The sequence below is a fragment of the Dipteris shenzhenensis genome, chromosome 2 (assembly GCF_047967505.1).
Source record: "Dipteris shenzhenensis isolate YYH24624 ecotype China chromosome 2, Dip_SZ_1.0, whole genome shotgun sequence".
Lineage (NCBI taxonomy): Eukaryota > Viridiplantae > Streptophyta > Polypodiopsida > Gleicheniales > Dipteridaceae > Dipteris > Dipteris shenzhenensis.
This window is the reverse complement of record NC_141597.1, coordinates 30,503,011-30,523,364: the sequence shown is the minus strand read 5'-3', so window position 1 is coordinate 30,523,364 and position 20,354 is coordinate 30,503,011. Positions and strand designations below refer to the sequence as shown.

The window sequence follows — 20,354 nt, the reverse complement described above, 5'->3', positions numbered from 1 at the left end:
ATGCCCGAGCCGATGCATTAGCCCAGGAGGCTCTTAGGGAGACATTGACTGTCATAGTTTTAGAATCAGCTTTGGAGGATTTGCAGGATATATTCAGCTACCCTTCCTAAGAGGTTCTCCAAATAGGAACAACTTTTGTTGCTTGTGAGAAGGCTAAGCCTTATTGGCTGTTGGGAGATACATTGGAAAGACTTGGTGCTGCCAAGAATGATTGGGAGGGAGGAAGCATGAAAAGTGACGGAGTCCTGTCACGAGGGTACCTGTAGAGGTTAAGTTGCTTGAGTATTTAGCTGAAAAGATTTTGGCGACAAGGTACTTTGACCAAGCATGCATAGAGATATTCACAAATGGTGTGACACTTGCCATAACTGCCAAGATTTTGGGAGGAGAGAGCTGAAAAGGGGCACACTACATCCCATTCCCTTTCTAAAAGTGGGGGCTGGATTTCGTGTGGGACCTCTACTACGCTCCCACCATGGGAAGTGTTATATCATCGTGGCTACAGATTTTGTTACCAGGTGGGCTGAAGTGGGCTGAAGCCAACAAGATTGCATCACTCAGCTCAAAAGGCAGACAAGGATTAGGGGGCTTGCTGGTTCTGCAGACATGAGAGCTAGATGGCTTGGGAGACCTTGATTTTCCCCACACATGAAGAGGGCCTCAACATTATCGATCCAGATTTGTAGTGCAGGGCCTTGCTTTGCAAGGTTGTGGTGAGGGGGCTTTCGCTAGGAAAAGAGCCTTGGAAAGATTTCTTCATTCATCGCATACAATCCAGCCCTCCCTCTTCGGGTGGCGATTGGATGGACAATACCTGGTGGATCTTTGCCTCAGCATATCTGAGGGTTCCTTCCTCCCCCCTTATGGTTGCCATACTGATCTTCAAAGAATCCCTTCCTCTTCTCTAGAAGAGATTGGTAGGTAGCATGTCATGTGGAATGACACCATACTTGATGATCATGGCAGAGCTCTTGGTACTTCTGGTGATATGGAGTGATCTAGTTGGGACAGAGGACCCGCTTCCTTTGTGGGCTTGGAAGTATTTCAAAAGTTGTTTTTATGATCGTAAGCTTCAGTTGGTAAGTCACCTCAGAGGAATTGAAAGAAGAGTTAAACATATTGATGCAGCCCTACACTCCTTGAGGCTTTTACGAGGTCAGGTATCCTACTCCAAGTTATAGGGCTTTGACAAGATTCGGATGGCGATACCTTGGTTTTTGATGTTCACTCTAGAGGAAGGTTATCCAGATCCAGGGATGAGGATATCCTTGTGGACATTGTTTTTGAGCCTCTCAAAGTTTTGGGTCACGTGGAGTAGTATTTCTTGACTTCAAGTTGGTACCTAGACCCAAGCTCAGATATCAAAATTTCCTCGTGGACATTGTTTTTGAGGGAAGGTCTAGGGATGAGGATATCCTTGTGGACATTGTTTTTGAGCCTCTCAAAGTTTTGGGTCACGTGGAGTAGTGTTTATTGACTTCAAGTTGGTACCTAGACCCAAGCTCAGATCATCGAAATTTCCTTCACCAAGGATTTTGGCATTATGATCATCGTCAAAAATATCTTCTAGTACTCTTGGATTTTGAGAAAGCTTATGACAAAGTAGATTGGGGTTTTTTGGAGGGCACCCTTCTACGTTTTGGCTTTACAGATGCTTGGATTAGAGGTGTTTCCTCTTTGTACAGATCAACCCACAACAAGGTACTTATTGGTGGGGTAAGGGGTGAGAGATTTCAGATTTCCAAATCAGACCGTTAGGGATGCCCCCTTGCTCCTTTTCTTTTTTTTTTCGTGGCTGAAGCTATGAGTATCTATGTTAGATCTCAAGCTTACATCTTTGGGCTGAGACTTTCCATCAGAAGGGAAGAGGAGCTACTTGACAGTGAGTTGGCAGATGGTCTAGGTGGGAGAGGGGACTTGCCTCATCATTGGGGTCATGGAAAGCTTTCCGCAGACTTCCAGAGGAGACCAAATCTCAATTGACAGGACATCTCAGAGGGAGTGCAAGGAGGATCTTGCAGATTGAGGCAGCCCTTCTAGCGGATTGGGTAGACACAGATGATATGCCTCTCACTTGCTCCACTTGGGCAGGTGCTTTTACAAGAGGCGGAGTTCCTCTTCAGGTTTTGGCCTTTCGAGATGCACATGAGGATGCTTTGGTTTTTGGTGTGTATGATGGTGGCGGATTGTTCAGGTCCACAGAGGACATCTTGCTTGAGTCTTCTTTTCAGCCTATCAGGGTTGTAAATCTTTTGGTGCAGGGATCAGATTCAGAGTGGTTCCTCGACCCAGACCCCCGGCTTCTCTCCATCGAGACTTTGGCTGCATCGAGAGAAGAGCATCCCCTTCTTTCGTTACACGGTTAATAATGCCAGGAGATTCCAGCTCAGTAGTAGAGATTGGAGACCGTCCAGAGTTCCTCATTGGGAGGCATTTGATATCATGGCGGATTTACAGAGGTGCTTCTGGAAGAGACTCCGGAAATCCCACAGAAATAGAAAGATCACTCTTTTCTTTTGGCTTTCTATCCATGGTGGGATTGCATTGAACCTTTGGAGATCCAGGTTCGGAGCCGACCCTACTTGCCCTCGTTGTCTCTCTGCTTTGGATATGATTCAGCATTGCTTATGGGATTGCAGATAGGCGAGGATGATTTGGATGGGGGTAGCCAAGATTTTCAGTCACTTTGCCCACTCCCCATTCTTTATGACATGGGGCTCAGTGGCTTGGATTTCTCTTACAGGGCCTCAGGTATTCTATGAGAGACTTGACTCCTCTCGGGCCATTTTGATTCAACATCATCAGGTTGAGTCCTGTTCTTTGGATGTGATACCACACCTTCCCTTTGTAGCTGTACATGCCTCTGTGGATACCTCTTGGGAGTTTCTAGCAAGCATAGCAGCCTATCAAGAAAGGCTTAAGGCTTGAGTGATTTGACATGAGAAAGTACAATGCCTTTATAGGATAGGCACACACACTCTAAGTGTCAAATGTATATGGGATAAGTTCCATAGTGACACGTGGCACTCTAGGATATAAAGTAGTATAGTACTACTCTAGAACACACTAAAAGTCACTCAAATTGACTACATTTCCTAACAGGCCCTCCCTTCAAAAGGTGGCTTATATGAAAGGCCAACTGCTATAATTTGGTATTCATTGTTGTATGCTCAAGTTTGAAATACAAGCTTCCTCTTCTCTTCCAAGAGTGTCTTTGGGTGTTCTCTTGTTTCCCTTGTAGTGCGTTTGTGTTTTCCACTCCCTCCCCCTTCATTATTCCCTTCCCTTCTCCCTCTCCCTCTATTATCCCATCTCCCCTTCTCCCTCTCTTCTCCCTTCTCTCCTTTTCATTGGAAAAAAAAAGGGTGGTGATGGATTGTAGTGCCAAGAGGATGGCTCATTTCTTTGTGGAAAAAGCTTTATCGGGGGGATGCCCTCTTGAAATAATAATAGATCATGGCCCCACGTAAAGAGATGAGATTTTCCAAACTTTCTGACAACTGTGAAGCATATGTTTTCTTCAATATATCATCCTCAATGTAATATTCTAGTGGATGGGACTTTGTGCAACATCATTGCTAAGATGATCGAGAAGAGCATGAGTGAATGGGAGAAGTGGTTGCCTATATCTTTGTGGGCATATCGTAGACTCATAAGGTGCCCACATGATTCATCTTGTTCCATCTAGTATATGGAACAAAAGAATTCGGGCAAATCTTGGAAAGACTAAGATTAGCATGATCAACACCAGTGATGCCCAACTCCAGTGCAAATTACTCCTGTAGTGTTACCAACGTCCAAGCAAATTATTAACGTTCATTGGGGCATAGGCCAACATTGTCCCATTGTATGTGTATTTGGGATGTAATCCCATAAGATTCTTATTCTCAGTATGAAACCGGATACTCGAGCTAGAGTGACTACAAGCCATGCTGCATTGGCTAGATTGGAGAGAGAACGCTTTTGAACCCATCTTCAGCATGTGCACACAAAGACCTCCTCTTTGATTCTGTGGTCAAACAATCATGCTATATGCGAAAGCTTTTTGAAGAGTGGATCTTATAGAGACTGATTGGGTTGGATTGAAGAGGTTACAAGTCATGATGCTCTCACATATGATCTGGGCGAAGAGGTGCATTCCACATGATTTTATACTCGCAGAGTTTGCAGCTCGACTCTTACACACAGATGTGTCATTTCACACACTACAAGAAGTTATTAACAGCGTCATGAGGGACAATTGTGACATCTTTATTCTAGTTTTTTGTTTTGAGAGCTGGCTTTGCTGTGTGAGGCACTTACACCCACCATACATCTCATGGAGAACTCCTTTGGGTATCTGCGACTGAGCCACATCCCATTGAGATGGTATTCTAACAAGGGTACTTCATGCACCTGTCCGAGGAGAGATTCAGACCACCAAGGTATCTATAGATTCGTCTCACATGAAGTATGGAGAGGCATGGGCTAGTGTTTTAGACCTCACTCCACTGGTTCCATATTGAGACTAGGAAAGAGGAGGTGGTGAGACTCTGCAGCCTTTGTGATCGACATAGCGGAGCATGTGCTTATGAGATGTTCTTGATACGTACTACTACCTCTCTGAGTGGGGTTTTCATAATATGCACACGGTCATTTACCACCCGGACCTACGGTGCACAACCCATTGTGTCTCAAAGGCACACTCACGAGACCAGCATCTAGCCAAGAGCACAGACATCAATGAATAAGACTACTTCTACACACACACGAGATCCACTTAGTGACCACTGTTAGGCAATAAATAATAGACTACTTCTACACACTCCCCAGATCCACTTAGTGACCACTGTTGGGCATGTAACCTTGAGTCAGACATCCATGATCCACGTGCCAAAATAGTACGAGGTTCACCTAGGTGAGACATTGAAAACAAGCTAGGGGATGACAAAGACTTGTCTTGGACATACTTTAAAGGCACTAGGACGCTCACCTAGATCCCCGGCCAAACCTGCTCTCAACGCCAAGCGCTCATTCCCAATCCAGGACCGAGCTCATGTCCCCATGATGCCGGTGATAGGACAAAACCTGTATCAAGTTTTTGAGCACTATATATAGCTGTGAGTAGGCACATAGTTGTACACATCTAGGGTAGGTGTGGGCTTTTGGCATTTGTGGATTTTTCTTTCACAAGCATGATGGACTAATGTATAGTTTTTTGAGACAATAAAGTATGTTTTGCAGGGACTTCATGGGAAATGATGAAATGCAATGTGGTTGTACCAGATTTCCAGAGCAAGGGTATCCAGTGTCTGGTCAAGTGAAAATGTTTTTGGGGTCATGTAAAATCAAGTCATGAAGGGGTTTTTTTTAAATTTTCCTGAGTCAATGTGGTCTTGCATGTGGTCTTGCATGCTACGGGAATTTGATATGTTCTGGTGTCCATGTCAAGGGGTTTTTCATGTGTGTGTACGGGGGTACATGCAAGTCTTAATGTGCATGCTAATGTGTGTGGGAATTGTGTGACCAAAGGTCCGAAATGTGCATTTAATGTGCCTTGGGGGATATTTGCATTTTTTTAATGGAAGAGTGGTAAATCCTGCGTGATGAGGTGGCTGGACTGATTGGGAAGGCATCCTGCTCATGCAAAGGTGGCTACGTAGCAAGGAATGTAGAGCTTTTGGATTGCGATCGATCGCGCTGTAGAGAAATCTAGAATTTCTGAAGTAAAGAGGAAGCGACGCACGTAACTAGGAGTCTAGTAGATGAAAGCGAAAGGCTAGTCACCCATCAACTGAAGGCCTACGTACGTGATGGGAGGGGGATTTTTTCGACTGCATGCTTGGCACAAAGGGACTCTAGGTTTGGAAAGGATAAGCTCTGGGTGCTCCGGGGTTACAGCTACGTGGTGAATTCAAATCGAATGGGAGAGAAGGGCTATTGCGGACGCTGCTGGTTATCTTCACGTAAGGGAGTTTGTGAGCTTGTGTGCGCTGAGAGGACCTTTCCGCTGAAGATCTCCAGAGATAGCAAGCTGTTTGTAGTTGGCTGAGCATGGCGACCACACAGGCAGGACGGTCGTCGTTTGCACGTGAGCTGATGCACAAAAGATCATCTAAAGGACTGTTGGTGGCGCTACGATGCAGCATGGAGTAATCTTAGCGACAGAGACTCCATGAATTCCGTATGCAAGAGATAGAGGGACGAAGAAATTGCAGGCTAAGGGCAATGGAACGTGACCTTCATCGATGATGGTTGTCCTAAAGGAGCTGGGCACTCTTCGTGGAAGAACGTGAGATTGATGCTTGCTGCAGATGTTCATCAATCACTGATCTCCTGCTTTGTGAGGGAAGAGAAGCTATCCTAAAGGAATTGGAAGCCTCTTTGACATGGTTGTGATCTTATGCTGATTTGATCGTGGGAGATTTTTGGGTACTGATAGAGAAGGACTGTTGGTGGCGCTGTTGCAGCTTTGTGGGAGTTACGAGCTGTTGTTCTTGATGGAAGCTTAGGAGTGTGGGCTGTGGGTTCATAGTATTCTGAGGCTGACTGTTCTCTGAGTTTTGGGGGGAAGTTCAGTTCTAAGTTTATCTGTTTCGGGCTGTGTAGTCTTTTGGCTCTCTTTGAGTCTGTGTGATCCATGTTCAGTCAGTTTTTGTGGGGGGTTTGTCTCGGTGCCTAATACAAAGACACATGCTCTCGTACCTGGTTCATAAGCTCATCATCTACGAGCCCACATTGCAGCTGATCCCTATGAAGTCTCAGCTATCTGACATGGTGAAGTACATAATTCCTGGTTGTCTTTCCTTTTTTTTCCTTATCATCTCGCACTATCAGGAGAATTCAGATCTAATTTTATCACCTTTCCTGGATAAATTTTGTAAAGTGTTTATTCATGACATCTGTGTGTACAGTGGAAGAAGGGAGCACTGTGGCAAGCTGGATCAGGTATTTTATGAGATTGATAATAATGGTGGTCAATTAAATCCCAAGAAGACTCAGTTAGCTCAGACCAACATTAAAATATTAGGGCATATTGTATCTGAGAACGGGATTGAGCCAGATCCAGGTAAAGTAAAAGCTTTAGTTATGCTGTCCTCTCTTGAGAATACCAAGCAATTGCATACCTTTCTCCAGAAGGTGAAGTATCTGTCGAGATTTATTCATATGTTATCTCAGATTTTGTATCCTCTTCAGCAGGTGGTAAAATCTGAGCCTCTGAAATGGACGACAGAGAGTGAAGAGGTATTTGAGGCAGTTAAGGAATCCTTGACTCATATTTCAAGTGTAAAGCCACCAGATTATTCCATGACTTTTTATGTGAATCCGTCTGTAGGACCAGATGCTATTGGTGCTATTCTTTTGCAGCAGGGAGAGGGTTCCAGATATATGAGGTCTGTCTATTATGCCAGCAGGGTAAAGAGTGAAGTAGAAAGGAAGTATTCAGCGGCTGAATTGGTCCTGGCTAGCCTCTTGTATGCTTGTAGGAGATTTCGGTCTTATCTATTGTCCAGGCCTTTTGTGGTTCTCACCTCATGTTCACTACTGCCTCATATGTTGAATAGTACAAACATCTCAAGGAGCATGATTAAATGGATAGTAGAGTTACAGGAGTACTCTTTTACCTTCTTGGTTGAGAACTCTACCAGAGCTTCCTTGGCTGATCTCCTCACCTATAAGGAAGGACCTATTTTAGTTGAAGATGTGGAGAAGAACATGATCTTACAAAAAAAGTTTAAATAAAAGTACAGGAGGAATTATAATTTATGATCCTATAGGAAAGGAGATTCGGAAAATGAAAATTCAGCTCGAAGCCAGCAGTAATAATAAGGCTGAATATGCAGCCCTCTTCGAAGGTTTGAAAGTATGCATTAGTCTGGGTATTAAGAGACTCATGATTAAGGGAGATGCTATGTTGGTTGTGAAGGAAATTTTAGGTGTCTGGAAGGTTAAGCATGTTCATTTGAAGAGATGGATAAGCGCGGTGAAGAAACTGTTAAATCAATTGGATGCCTGGACACTCCAGCATATTGAAAGAGGTAAGAATGTAAATGCACATGATGCTGCACAGGAAATTACAGCAGCTTATGTTGATGCAGTAGGAGTGCAGGAGCCCTTATACAAAGGAAGGGAGACATTAGCTTGTGAGGAAAGCTTCCTGTTAACGGTAAAGTGCCTGAAGAAGTTCCGAAACAAAGAAAATACAGATTTATTAAAAGCTGTACTTATTATTGTCTGATAGATGATGTTCTTTACATGAAAGGGGGCTGATCTGGTGCACAGAAGAATTCCCTAGCATGAGGAAGTTTTTCATATTCTACAAGCTAATCATGAGGGAGTATGTGGAGGACATTTTGCTTTCAAAATGATGCTGAGGAAAATACTTACAGAAGGGTATGTGTGGCCATCCCTCCAGAGAGACATAAGACATTGGTGCAGGTAATGCCTACAGTGTCAGCAGATGAGTAAGAGGATCTTACATCTAGAACTCAGAAATATCATGCTTGCTTATAATATTTTTGAGAAATGGGGAATAGATGCCATCGGTCCTCTACCCATGACAGCCAGGGGAAGTTGTTATGTGCTGACAGCTGTGGATTATTTGACGAGATGGGCTGAAGCACGAGTAGTACGGGCTGTCACTGCGAAATCTGTATGTAAATTTGTGTATGAGGATATTTGCTGTAGATTTGGTATGCCACTAGAGTTGCTTTCTGATACAGGTCCAGGTTTCAAGAGTGAACTGATGGATTTATTATGTGGAAAGCTGAAGATTAAACACAGATATGCAAGTCCCTATTATCCCCAATGTAATGGGATGAATGAAAAATTTAATGGTGTGTGTACTAATATCATGGGAAGGATCATGAGAACACATGAGAAGGAGTGGGACCTTGCTTTGCACTGGGCTTTATGGGCTTACAGAGTTGCAGTAAAAGAAGGCACCCAGTTTTCACCATTTCATCTTGTTTACGGGAAAGAAGCTCTATTACCCTTGGAAGTAGAAATTCCTGCATTACAGATGTTAATGAAGATAAACGAGGATTTAAATTTTACTTTCCAGAACTGGTTATTAGATTTTCCGGAAGCACAACTAGATAGACAAAAGGCGGTGGAACATTATGCTTTAATTCAAGAGGAGAATCAGAAGAGAGCAAACAAGAAATTCAGGGATAAGAAAATCAAGGAGGGTGATCTAGTTTTGAGATACAACAGTAGTCTCGATTCTACCTTCAAGAAGAAATTTGTGATCAAATGGGATGGACCTTTTCATGTGACGAAGAAATTCAAAAATGGCTCATATCAACTTGAGAATTTGGATGGTCAGCAGCATAAGAATAGAGTCAATGGCTTCAGACTAAAGAAATACTTTCATAGGATCATGAGTGTGGGCAGCTGTGGACCTACTGTGATGAAACCAGACAAGCCGGAAGACCTCATGGATGAGGATATCTTTGAAGAAATGCAAATCTTATATACCCCTATCTGCAAGACATGAATGTTTGCAGACTTGGGGGTGGGCAAAATGATAGGACAAAACCTGTATCAAGTTTTTGAGCACTGTATATAGCTGTGGGTAGGCACATAGTTGTACACATCTAGGGTAGGTGTGGGCTTTTCCCATTTGTGGGATTTTCTTTCACAAGCATGATGGACTAATGTATAGTTTTTTGAGACAATAAAGTATGTTTTGCAGGGACTTCATGGGAAATGATGAAATGCAATGTGGTTGTACTAGATTTTCAGAGCAAGGGTATCCAGTGTCTGGTCAAGTGAAAATGTTTTTGGGGTCATGTAAAATCAAGTCATGAAGGGGTTTTTTTTAAATTTTCCTGAGTCAATGTGGTCTTGCATGCTACGGGAATTTGATATGTTCTGGTGTCCATGTCAAGGGGTTTTTCATGTGTGTGTACGGGGGTACATGCAAGTCTTAATGTGCATGCTAATGTGTGTGGGAATTGTGTGACCAAAGGTCCGAAATGTGCATTTAATGTGCCTTGGGGGATATTTGCATTTTTTTAATGGAAGAGTGGTAAATCCTACGTGATGAGGTGGCTGGACTGATTGGGAAGGCATCCTGCTCATGCAAAGGTGGCTACGTAGCAAGGAATGTAGAGCTTTTGGATTGCGATCGATCGCGCTGTAGAGAAATCTAGAATTTCTGAAGTAAAGAGGAAGCGACGCACGTAACTAGGAGTCTAGTAGATGAAAGCGAAAGGCTAAGCACCCATCAACTGAAGGCCTACATACGTGATGGGAGGGGGATTTTTTCGACTGCATGCTTCGCACAAAGGGACTCTAGGTTTGGAAAGGATAAGCTCTAGGTGCTCCGGGGTTACAGCTACGTGGTGAATTCAGATCGAATGGGAGAGAAGGGCTATTGCAGACGCTGCTGGTTATCTTCACGTAAGGGAGTTTGTGAGCTTGTGTGCGCTGAGAAGACCTTGGTGCTGGAGATCTCCAGAGATAGCGAGCTGTTTGTAGCAGGTAGGACGGTCGTCGTTTGCACGTGAGCTGATGCATAGAAGATCATCTAAAGGCTACGATGCAGCATGGAGTAATCTTAGCAACAAAGACTCCATGAATTCCGTATGCAAGAGATAGAGGGACGAAGAAATTGCAGGCTAAGGGCAATGGAACGTGACCTTCATTGATGATGGTTGTCGTAAAGGAGCTGGGCACTCTTCGTGGAAGAACGTGAGATTGATGCTTGCTGCAGATGTTCGTCAATCACTGATCTTCTGCTTTGTGAGGGAAGAGAAGCTATCCTAAAGGAATTGGAAGCCTCTTTGACATGGTTGTGATCTTATGCTGATTTGATCGTGGGAGATTTTTGGGTACTGGGAGTTACGAGCTGTTGTTCTTGATCGAAGCTTAGGAGTGTGGGCTGTGGGTTCATAGTATTCTGAGGCTGACTGTTCTTGCAGCTATTATTTGCAACTATACATACAGAATGAGTATTGATTCAAAAATTAAGGATGTAAAGGGCTGGAGATTTGTCAGAGGCTATTAAAAGATGGGGATAGCTGAAGGAATGAACTCGAACAATAAAACATCAAACTGGTGTTTAATGAAAGTTAATAAATTCAAGTCATTGTGTTATCAGACATATCTACTACGGATCAGGTAGCTTAGATGCGCAATGGGAAAAAAATTGAAAGGATATCCAATAACAGAGAATTCCTTGCAGGTGAAGGCATTATCAGAGGAGCTAGAAAATCCATTGAATGTGCATCGTTGGCGTCAGCTGGAAGGGACAGATCCTACTGCTTATGAGATGATTCTCAAAATTCAAACACTCCAAAAGCGTTTAATACTAAAAACTGAGCAGGTATGTTCTTGGCATAATAAATTACACTGTTTTTGGTAATTCTGAATATAAGGTCCCTTTACCTTTGATTTGCCAATGTGTGGAGGATGACCTTAATGTGTGAATTTAAATGTGGAGTATGACCTTAATTGCTCTAGAGAACTAGTTTCAGAGATTCTCAGATCCCATCCACAAGTTGTGAGTTGCGAGTTAAGTGGATCTTCTCCTTCTGTCGTAATGAAAATGAACAAACTACAGAGCTGGTGCTGCCCCTTAATCCCTTCTGCTACTGTCTTCTCCTCTTGCCCCCCGACCTCCACCCATCCTCTAGCTGCTCTCCCCTTTTTGGGCTGCTCCTTGCCCAGCTGCCTCTCTGCCCTCCTCCTTGCTCCCAAGCTGTCTTTTATCTCTCCAGTTTACCCCCCCCCACCCCCCCACCCCTCTCTCCTCGCCCCCACCCCTCTTCCCGGCCCCCACCCCTTCCCCCGCCCCCACCTTCTCCCCTGTTTCTCCTTCTCCTCCCTCTTTTAGTTTTCACTTGCCCTTTTTTTATTATCATTCTCTCTTTCATCTAGAAGTAGATTTGGTCTTGGGGTTTTGGATGGTGCATGATGACCTAGGCACTGGTTTATCGAGAGCACCCGAATTGAACACCCTTGAATCCCTAGTCATCGATATCCTAGTGACTTCTCTTGATAAATAACGAGTTGAATTGTGGTACAAGCGCTCCAGAACTGAGCAATTGTAGGTTGCATTGTAGGCATCATGCCCACACATAAGAAGCTTTGGGACATGTTTAAGGAAAGCCCTTGCCATCAAGGAAAGCCATATCCAAGAGATCACCATCATAAAAGGAATGTGTTTCTTATTGCAGCTCTACTTGGTCAAGACCACTCAATTTCTACTTTAGGTTGCACTTGACCTTTCTTTTTCCCTGTTATCACTGTATCATAATGTTCGACATGGAGATGAAGCATGGTATCCCTGCTTCCCTGTGAGGCTTTGCTTCCTAAAGGATTGAATATTTTGGTCGTTCTTTGGCAAGTGCTCAAGGATCCCACGGCAACGTTTACTGTTTTCTTGAGAAAGAAGTGCCACATACAAGAATAGTAAGTAGCAGGGCCATTTTTGCTTGGAGGTACATTACCACAGCATGCCACAATTGCACCAATTTTGTGGAAAGGAGATATGATGCAAATCCAAGGTGAAGAAGTCTTATTACTGAAATGAATGGTTCTTGGTTGCAATTAGAGTTTTATGGAAGATAGGCCTATCTATCTGTATTGGAAGCAAATAAAAACTATTTAAGATTGGTTTTGGAAAAAACGTAACGTATTTCTAAGTTCACCTTGCTGCACAAGGCGCTGTATTTTTTTTTTAAAATTCATTCCTTTGTCCAAAGAATCTTCTCTGATAGAGAAGCTAGATTTCCTGTGCAGGTTGTGGAGAAGGATCTTTTGATACAAGAGAAGGAAAAACTTTATGCTGAGTTGCGGAAAATTTTGGCTCGTCAACCAGGTCCTGAGGTTGCGGAGCAACTTGGAATGTATGAGAAGAACTTGAAAGAAAAGACTCGTCAAATGCAAGCAATGGCATCTGAACTCCACATGTATCAGGTGGAACATTCTTGGAATTTGCATGCTTTTCCTTCATATTTGAATTTCTCTCTTGTGATACAACCTGTTGGCAAAGATCGGAGTATGATACATGTTTTCTTTAGTAAGGATAGAGTTTTATGAGATTGTATGACGTTTTTAGTCAGCATTTTGATTTGTAAAGGACTAAGAAAAGATTTGCAAGCAAACTCACAACCATTTCAGAAACACATATAAATACCATAACCATGTTTCTATTTCACATAAGTTTCCCTATCCAGCTTTTCAATATGTGGCTTCAATTGATATTCTCATTAACCGTTTATGTATGATTTGAAGCAATATAGCACAGCAATAGCCAGTCCTTTGCTGAGATTTTGACCAAGGATAGCTCATTTGTAGGGCGGGCAGTATGGATGGGTTTGACGATTAGCGATGCCAGGAGTGGTGTCTTGAATGTTGCACCTGCTTGCCGTCAATAGAAAGGGCTCTTTGGCGCCAACTTATAGAGAGCCTGCCTTGTTCGAGTTTACTTCAACAATCTGGAGTTTGTAGAAGACAAGCTTTGAGGGGCTTCTTTCTCCGCAATGTCTCCCCTAGGGCACTTGGTAATAGTTCCTCTTTGCCATTAGTGGGGGAGATCCTTGGTGAGAGCCAGAGTCTTCATGGATGCAAGGGAGTGCTTGAGAGATGATGGGGGTTAGTTCCACTTATATCTACAAGAGATTTTGACATGACCACCTCCTTCTATCACCAACTTTTCCAAGCTAAGAAGAACACCCCAACTTGGAAGAAGACACCGACTTTTCCAAGCTAAGGAGACCTCCTTGTACCACCAACTTTTCCAAGCTAAGAAGGTCCTAGGTCAGTAGAGACGGAGCTTTTGTGCTTGAGAGATGATTGGGTTAGCTCCACTTAGACCTACAAGAGATTCCGACATGACCACCTCCTTCTACCACCTCCTGCAAGGATTTTGACATGACCACCTCCTTCTATCACCAACTTTTCTAAGCTAAGAAGGAGACCCCTGTGAATGAGGATATTTGGGCCCAGATTTCCACTGTGGTCACCTTGAGCATGATGATACAACTAGAGGCCCCTTCATGATGATGAGGAGATGCTTGAGGCCCTCATGGTGTGAAAATGCCTGGGTGAGGATGACTTGTGTTTGGCTTTCCAGGAGATGTTTGATGCTCGCTCGAGGGTGGATATGCCTTAGTTTTGAAAGGGAGGGACTACATAAGTATCTAGCAATGGTGCCCGAACACCTTGCTTGACACCGCATACAAGATCATAGCTAGGTCTTGAGTTTGTGGCTCCACCCACCCTCACCTTCCAGACATTATCCATGACACTCAGATTTTCTAGACAATGTCTTCACTTTTTGGGAGACCATAGACTAGTAGGCATGGGAGAAGTATCAGCCTCTTGTAATCTTACTCTTTCATTTGAAGAAGGCATATAATAGAGTGGATTCAACGTTCTTGGATGATGGAAATTTGGGGTTCTTTAAGAATGGGGAACATAGGATCTCTGTCATTTATGCTGGGGGCTCCATCTAGATCCATATTGGTGGATACATGGGAGAGCCCTTTTGACTCTCTCGTTCAATGTACTAGGCTTCTCACTAGCTCCTTTCCTAATCCTCTTTGTGATTGAGGCACTCACCAATTTGGTAGGAGGAGGTGCACTTTGATTCAGAGTTTGCAAATGATGTGGACTTGTTTGTGGAGGGTTCATCCTGGCGCTTGGAGAGGCTGTGGCTCTCACTAGAGTATATTGTTTGCATCAAGAACCAAGATCAGTTGGAATAGTTAGTGGGTTTCCTCACAAGCATAGATTGGGTCGTGGCCTTTGGATTTAGATGGATTCCACGTTGGAAAACGATTAGATACTTCTGATGCTAGCAATGCTTTTGAAAAGGTAAATGTTAGACAACGAGGCACTCCTTTCGGTTTGGGACAAAAAGCTAGGTGACCATGGTATTCATTTTTGTGTGGAAAAAACTATGTTGGTCGCCAAAAGCAACCAACGTTGTTAACCTATATATTTTGATTGCCAAATCCAAATTGGGCCATCTAGCATATATAATCAAAAGAAAAAACATAATTTTAGATAATTATCATGTTGTTTACGCCATTTTGTAAAGTTACATGCATCAAAATAAGTATTCTATAAAGTTATGGCTACTTTTCTCCACCAAGTTTATAGGATTGTCACAAATTTTAGGCTATCATTTCTAAAGGGTGAGGATGGTAGGATAGCCCACTTAGGCACTCCTTTCTCAAGGGGGGTTTCCAAAAACAAAAACGTTGGATGTTAAGTGGATATAAAGACTCCGCCAAGGAGCAGCAAATTGCCCTAGTGCTAGAGAGTGTTGGCCATAAGCTTGTAGATTGAAGATTCACTAGAGGTTCCTTGGTAGGGAGGCTTTGGTGGTGAGTGTGGACATGGCTCGGTTCATCATTTCTTGCTCGTTTTTTCATCATGGATCCATGGGGCAGCTTGGGGTTTGGAGCTATTGTCCCAGAGATGTCAGATTAGAGCTCTTTTAAGCAAGCTCATTATTAGGAGTCTTGCTCCAGGTTTAGAATCTTTGAAGCCCTTGCTAAGATAGGGGCTTCTAAGTAATACACCACTGGACGAGTGGGAACAATACTCGTCGATCTTTACAGAGGCTCCGCTTACAAAGAAGAATCACAACTGATGAGGAGCTTGAAAAGAGTGTGGCGTCATCTCTCAAGCCCTCATTTGCATCAGCCCTCAGTGCAACGAGGAGATTAAGACTCCCTCTAACGATCTAGCATATGGAGGTACGAGATCAGAAAGGTCGCATATTGAGGTTGCGCTTCAGTTGGGCATAGTGGGGCAGTGGACTAGCGAGTTCCTAGTAGTAGGGTGGTTGACATTCGTGTGGCCTTCCAAGTCTACCCTACTCTCTTTTCTTTATGTCGGCATGGGAGGATCGCTCCATATGGATTTGAGCTCCGAGACACTGACTTCGTGGACGAAGAGGTCCCAGATCCATTCATTGATAGAGCATGAGAGAGGATCACTCACTAGCTGGTGTTTATTGTTTCTTTTCTATGCCAGCCAAATCAGCCAACAATTGCAGTTGAGTAGATGAGGTTTAATGGGATTTGTTGCTACTGCACAATAGGAGAGATGGAGAATATTGCTCGAGCTCTCTGTCCGCCTAGATGATTTGGCCATGCTAGGATGCAATGGATTTACATTTGGGGCATGGCAACATGGTTGACAAGAGGAAATTTTTTAATTTTATTCAGATGGTCTCTTCAGCCTCAAGATAGATGGGCCGAGGGTAACCCTCTAGGACATTCAAGTCTCAATCTTGCCTTCCCAATAGAGATTCGAGCCTAGAAGATGTAGAGGATGTAGTGGATTTACACTTTTGGCATGACAATACGGTTGAAAGGAGGGATTGTTTTACTCCATTGAGATGGTCTCTTCGGCCTAGAAGATGAACATTCAAGACTCGTTCTTGCCCTCCCAACAGAGATCCAAGCCTTCGCAGAGGACATTGTTTGGGAGACGACAGCCAGCATCACTAACCAAAACCTCATGGTAGCACGTTGTAGCCTAGTGATGGGGCGGCAGCAGGTATGCCGCTCGTCAATATCTAGCATGCTATCATTCACACCTTACAATCCATATGGGAGTAGAGCATGGAGGGATCGTGGAAGACGATTGAAAGGTCGGAGCATTTCTGCAAGGCATGGCCTTATCATTACAGATTCTGCCAACTTTTTTTTGCAGCGGTATGCAAAACATGACCTTCCATGTTGAGCCTTTTTTCCCAGTAAGTCAAAAGAAAAAATACAGTACGAGGAGAAAAGAATGGGGAAAATATCTCTGTTTCTAAAGTTTCACCATCGTGTTGCATTTTTGCAAATTTTAGAAGATCACGGTCATTTTACACCGACTCGAACATAATATTGATACGGACTCAAGGTCCCATTTCGCATACCAATTTGTTGAACAATAAAGAGAGACGTGTATGGTCAATATGTTCCGGGTTTCCGGGGAAATGTGGTCGGCAATGTCATCATAAGATTGCTTAACAGTGCAGGCAAATGCTGTGCAACACAATCTCCCCCCCCCCCCCGCCCACTCTACAATGTTTTAGTGCCCACTCTACAATGTTTTAGTGCTCAGAATAAATGGCTGCAAAAAACAAAAAATCTGCAACCAAGCCCCTCCTTACAAGCATCCAAAAACATCCATAGGGGTTATGACGGTTATGACTCATGAGCTCGTGGCAACCTTGAGCTAGCACATACTTTTTCCCTTGTGCAATCACCTTGCCTTGGCCACCAAAGGATGTATCCATCAAGGCCAGTACATTAACTGCATTGAGATTCTCTCTCTCTCTCTCTCTCTCTCTCTCTCTCTCTCTAGCCCTCATACGGCAGAGAGGATGCGACACATAAGGAGGGAAAGTTCACTTGTACCATTTGGAATTGTGATGGACCCTATGGTCAAAGCCCGAGAATTTCTCAGATTAAACACACGACAAGACATTGTCTTCTATACAAATTCATCAAAGGTCAGAGCATTCACTGGTACACAGGGAGTCTGTCACAGAGGCCGGAGACGTACGTGGACCGGGTCGGGTCACAGTTTTGACCATGAGCAAACTTTTACTCTGGTAGCCAAAATGACTATCATTTGTTGTGCCATTGGGGGATCTCAAGGAGGAGGTCTATGTGCAGAAACCCAAGGATTTGTTATTATTGGACAAGAACACAAGCTGTGCAAGCTAAAGGAAGCACTTTATGGGCGCAAACATGTAGTGCGTGCATGGTATCACAAGATACATTAGTTTTTACTATCCAAGGGTTTTGTCTATACTCACATTGAGCTAATCTTTATGTTTTTCAATAAAAATCAGATTTGATCCTCCTCATTCTCTATGTGGATGATATCATACTCACTAGTAATAGTGACCATAAAATTGCTGAGGTGCAATCTATGTGTTATGACAGATTTGGGTTTATTACACTTGTCTGGGCATATAGTTTAAAGGGATATGCATGTCACAGACATAGTATCAGGAGTCTCTTGCAGAAATTTAAGATGGAAAACAGAAAGCCCATAGCCACTCCTCTTGAGAAAGGTGCCAAGCTCAGTAAAAGCATGACACGGCTGAAAAGTTTGTTGGTACTCTTTATAGGCAACTGGTAAACAGCCTTTTCTATTTGAGCTGTATGAGGCCGACATTGCCTTGGCTACAAGGTTGCTCAGTCAATTTATGCATTGTCCCACAGACACACATTTGAATGCAGCCAAAAGGGTCTCCAGATATGTACATGGTACACTCACGTTGGTTTACATTATGTTCGTTATTGTGACCTCGACCTTCAGGGGTTCACAAAATCTGATTGTTAGGTGACATGGATTATAGAAGATCTACTTCTAGCTAGTTGTTCCCATTGGGTTCAACTTGCATTTCATGGCTCAATAATAAGAAGCAAGCCAAAGCCTCTCTTTCATCCAGTGAAGCAAAATGTAAGTCAGAAAATGCAGTCACTATGGACTGCATGTGGTTGAGGAAGTTAATGCATGATTTGTATCATTCACAAGATGGTGTGGCCACTCTCACTTATTGTGACAATGAGAGTTGCATCACCATTGTAAACAATCCTGTCTTTCATGCTTGCATGAAGCACATTTAAAATCTTCATCATTACATTTGGAGTTGTATTGAGGATGGCTTCATTGACCTTAGCTATTGTCCATCTAAGGACAATGTGGTAGATATCTTCACAAAAAGCCTTTCCATTGAAATCTTTGTACATCATTGAGAAGGCTTGGGGATGAGAGACATACAAACAATGTCTTGGGGGGTTGTAAAATGACATTGTTATTTATTTATACTCCCATATGTTGCTATGGCCTTCTAGATAAATTTGTGTAAACATGGTACTTTAGGTATCTTAGGTGCTATTGAGACATTTACCAAGTAGTTTAGCCATACCATTGGGGGGAGATGATTTGTAGGAATATTACAATGGTATGGTTATGCAGGCTAGAATTCACTTAATTATTCTAGTCTATTTTATTTTTTCATTTCTAGGTTTCATATATAACCCAGGTGTTGTACTTTCATTGTTGAACTATTCACTGGAGCTTTCTTGTGTGGAATGTACTCTCGTGTCTTGTGCCCACTTACAGTTCCAACATAAATCTCTCCGTGCAAACTCTCTTTCTTTAATTATTTCATGCACGGAGGGGAAAATTGAGCATAAAGGGGATCAAGACAAGAAACTCACCCCACAAAAAAAAACGCTTTTCTTTAACGTCTTATGGTCTCATTCTCTTTACATGCACAATTGTAGGAGTGAAAGTTTGACTGTTAACATGGGGTTCCTATTTCACAAATCTAACTAGTTAAAAATGCCATACGTAACTGTCTCATGCTGTCTTCTATTTTATTGACAAATTTATGTATAGGGTCAAGTGAAGGAACTCAAAGGTGAGATCAAGAGATTGAATGCAGAACTTGATGCAGTTAAACTTAAGTTCTATGAAAAGAAACGAAAAGAACAAGAAGAAAAGCAAGAGAATCGAAAACATAACCAAGCACTGGACAGCGATGATACCCCACAGCCAAAAATTCTAGGTGGTGGGTTTAACATGGGTTCATGAGGTAGCTGAAAAATTATACCTCTACAAGAGACCATCCACTCAAATCTGCAGGTATGTCAATTGATGGCAGGACATCTTGTTATGTATTTCTTTCTTTGCAAAGATCATAGCTTCCTTTCTAAAGCTGCATGACACTCTTGAAAAATATCATTTTTCAAGAGTCTCAAAAATATCATGATAATTTTGAATCATTTTCTGGTTCAAAAAAATCCTATTAAACTCCCACCCCCCTCGTCTCTCTCTGTCTCTGTCTCTGTCTTTCTCCATAGACCTCCGTAGACCTTGATCTCATCTTGCATAGACCTCCGTAAAGCTTTGTTGTACAGCGCAACAAAGTAGTAGCAAGGTAAGGATTCGAGATCACCCCAAGCTGAGCTGAGCCCTTGAATCAGCTTGGGGGTTTAGCTTCAGCAAAAGGGCTTATCAAAGTCTGCACAGGCCTATGGAATTCCCGAAGATGAAGACTTACACCCACTAGAAAGCTCTCTTATTGTGACGTTGCAGCCTTGGCATCGACACCCAGCCCCTTGCATCGCATTACAAGTGGATGATTGGTTCTAATCCACAAGAGCAAATATCTTTCTACAACTAGAAGTGAGAGAGCTCTGACTTATGGTTGCAGCTCTTGATAGAAAAGTGGATGTAAGAAGGAAATCATTACTAGAGGTGTGTGATGGGACCAAGGAGTGTTTTGTCCTGCTTAGACAGAACATTTGACTGTGCTCATGCCTTTCTTCTCCTACAATACCCATATGACTTCAACTACTGTCCTCCCCTTGGACCCCCTCACTCGCGAGACA

General features: G+C 43.1%; 1 protein-coding gene across 1 annotated transcript in view; it reads left to right on the top strand.

The window, feature by feature from the left end:
* Positions 1-19,554, top strand: part of LOC147904608 (cilia- and flagella-associated protein 58-like) — a 173,686-nt gene extending 154,132 nt beyond the window's left edge. The window contains exons 13-15 of the mRNA XM_087398097.1: positions 11,171-11,311; positions 12,730-12,906; positions 19,360-19,554. Coding sequence (XP_087254223.1) covers positions 11,171-11,311; positions 12,730-12,906; positions 19,360-19,554 — 513 coding nt within the window. The remainder of the gene's footprint in view (positions 1-11,170; positions 11,312-12,729; positions 12,907-19,359) is intronic.
* The last annotated feature ends 800 nt before the right edge of the window (positions 19,555-20,354 follow it).